The sequence below is a fragment of the Cebidichthys violaceus genome, unplaced genomic scaffold (genome assembly GCF_023349555.1).
Source record: "Cebidichthys violaceus isolate CVI_PGR_0920_01 unplaced genomic scaffold, fCebVio1.0.p SCAF_6, whole genome shotgun sequence".
Classification (NCBI taxonomy): Eukaryota; Metazoa; Chordata; class Actinopteri; order Perciformes; family Stichaeidae; genus Cebidichthys; species Cebidichthys violaceus.
Genome location: NW_027176816.1, coordinates 16,725,052 through 16,727,013, shown reverse-complemented (window position 1 = coordinate 16,727,013; position 1,962 = coordinate 16,725,052). Strand labels below are relative to the sequence as shown.

General features: G+C 44.4%; 1 protein-coding gene across 1 annotated transcript in view; it reads left to right on the top strand.

Moving 5' to 3' along the window:
• Positions 1 to 1,714, top strand: part of plxnb1a (plexin b1a) — a 67,295-nt gene extending 65,581 nt beyond the window's left edge. The window contains exons 39-40 of the mRNA XM_068733756.1: positions 1 to 2; positions 1,322 to 1,714. The exon at positions 1 to 2 is cut by the window's left edge and continues 73 nt beyond it. Of these exons, the coding sequence (XP_068589857.1) occupies positions 1 to 2; positions 1,322 to 1,426 (107 nt within the window). The 3' untranslated portion in view covers positions 1,427 to 1,714. The remainder of the gene's footprint in view (positions 3 to 1,321) is intronic.
• The last annotated feature ends 248 nt before the right edge of the window (positions 1,715 to 1,962 follow it).

The following is a 1,962-nucleotide window of genomic DNA, read 5'->3' as shown; positions in this document are numbered from 1 at the left end:
AAGTGAGTATAACGCAAGTACAAAAATCAAAAGAATGTCGCGCTGTGGTTTGGATGCATCTCGACTGCATGTCAAAGTGATTGAATCTCTGAAATCGTGAAAATACAGCACCATATTAGGTAAATAATAATATACATAACATAAGCCCCGCCCCCTATAGTTACCAAGATTCGATGACACGCTTACATCAAATCTTTTTAAAGACGATTCCTTGATTTCAGACTTCTCCGTTCTAGTTGCCGACTGTCGATTCTTTTCAGCTGCAGTGAACAGCGTCCATAGGTTTTTTCATATTACAATATCGCATAAAAAAATATTGAAACGTCAGGTTTTTCCAGTTTCCAGTCCAAGTGTGTTACTGGGGACCCGAGGACGTACAGTGAGACGTTGTAACCAGGCGGCAACCTCCGGAGTGAAGCCGAGACAGAAACTTAAAACTTGCATTCTTTCTACTGACCAGCAGGGGGCGACGCCTCGGATCACAAAAAGAAGTCAGATTGTATAGAAGTCTATGAGAAAATGACTCTACTTCTCTCTTGATTTATTCCTTCAGTAAACATCGTAAACATGAGTTTATGGTCTCAATCTCTAGTTTCAAGTCTTCTTCAATACAGCATGATGTTCATTTAGTAAATTATGATCCATTCAGAGTCAAATAGACCATAAAGCAGAGTATGCTTCAGGGCGGGGCTACTGTGATTGACAGGTAGCTGACGCTACCAAGGCGTCTCTACGTCACTCCTCCGCATTCCAAATATGATAACTTCAGTTCATTGGTTGCAAAAACAACAACATGGCGATGGCCGTAATCCAAGATGGCGACGGCAAACTCGCTGAACTCAAGGCTTCAAAACAGCAGTCCACAAAGCAATGGGTGACATCACCATGACTACGTCCTCTTCTTATATACAGTCTGTGGTTTCAACCCTTGAACTTTGTGTTTCTTGGCCTTGATGTTGTCGTCAGAAAACTAGCCAGGAATGCAGCCTATATCAGGGCAGACCAATACGACACCGCCCTCCAAACTCTTTCAATGCAAAGTGTCTCTCTTACTCATGCACACTGTTTCAAAGTGTAGCGACAGCTTGACGTATCTCGGCTTGACATATCTGCCGTAGATAGTTACAGTTGCTAAGCTATATTTGGACAATTGCTTTTCGGGGGAGGGGTTTAGCTAGGGCCAATTATTTACATGTATACGTCGCTCAAATCCCTTCAGCCTGTCGCTTCCACTCCTAAAAGGATAAGCCTATTGAGGTAATTACACAATATTTCACAAATGTCTACATCTGTGAACCTAATGGCTTCCATCCTCTGTCAGATCATCACAGCCCTGGAGGAGGACGCCACTGCCCAGAAGATGCAGCTCGGTTACAGGCTCCAACAGATCGCTGCCGCCGTAGAAAACAAAGTCACAGACCTATGACCCAAAGGACGGGGTAGGATTCATCCTTTAAACTTGAAGTGATGGACAATGATGGGGACGAAGGTTCTGTCTCCCGGAGAAAAGTCCTCCCTCGTTTTTTTCAAGATGAAGGAGGACAACGGATCATTGTGGCACATGCTGTCATTTTGACAGACTGATTTTTAGCGAAGGGAGAAATGATCTCAACAGGATCCCTGATACTGGGCCATGTTTCCAGGAGGTACAGTAAGACCCCCATGGAATTTCCACAGGTCCTAACACTGGGAGGAAAGTGACACAACTGGGGGGGGGGGGACGACATGTGAAATGAATGAATTTCATGACATTTCTTTCAGACTAAAGGGAGACACAATATGAGAAGCGATCCTTCTGTTTTTTCCTCCGACTCTGTACTCGGTGGACTTGAAGGATTTCCTGACAAACTGCACTGAACAGTCCTGCGAGTTTCCAGCTACACGTGTTAGTCCTCTGCTGTAGGCGTGCTAGATGAAGAAACCGTGGACGAGGAGGGAAAAGGGAAAAATTAGGACTTAAAT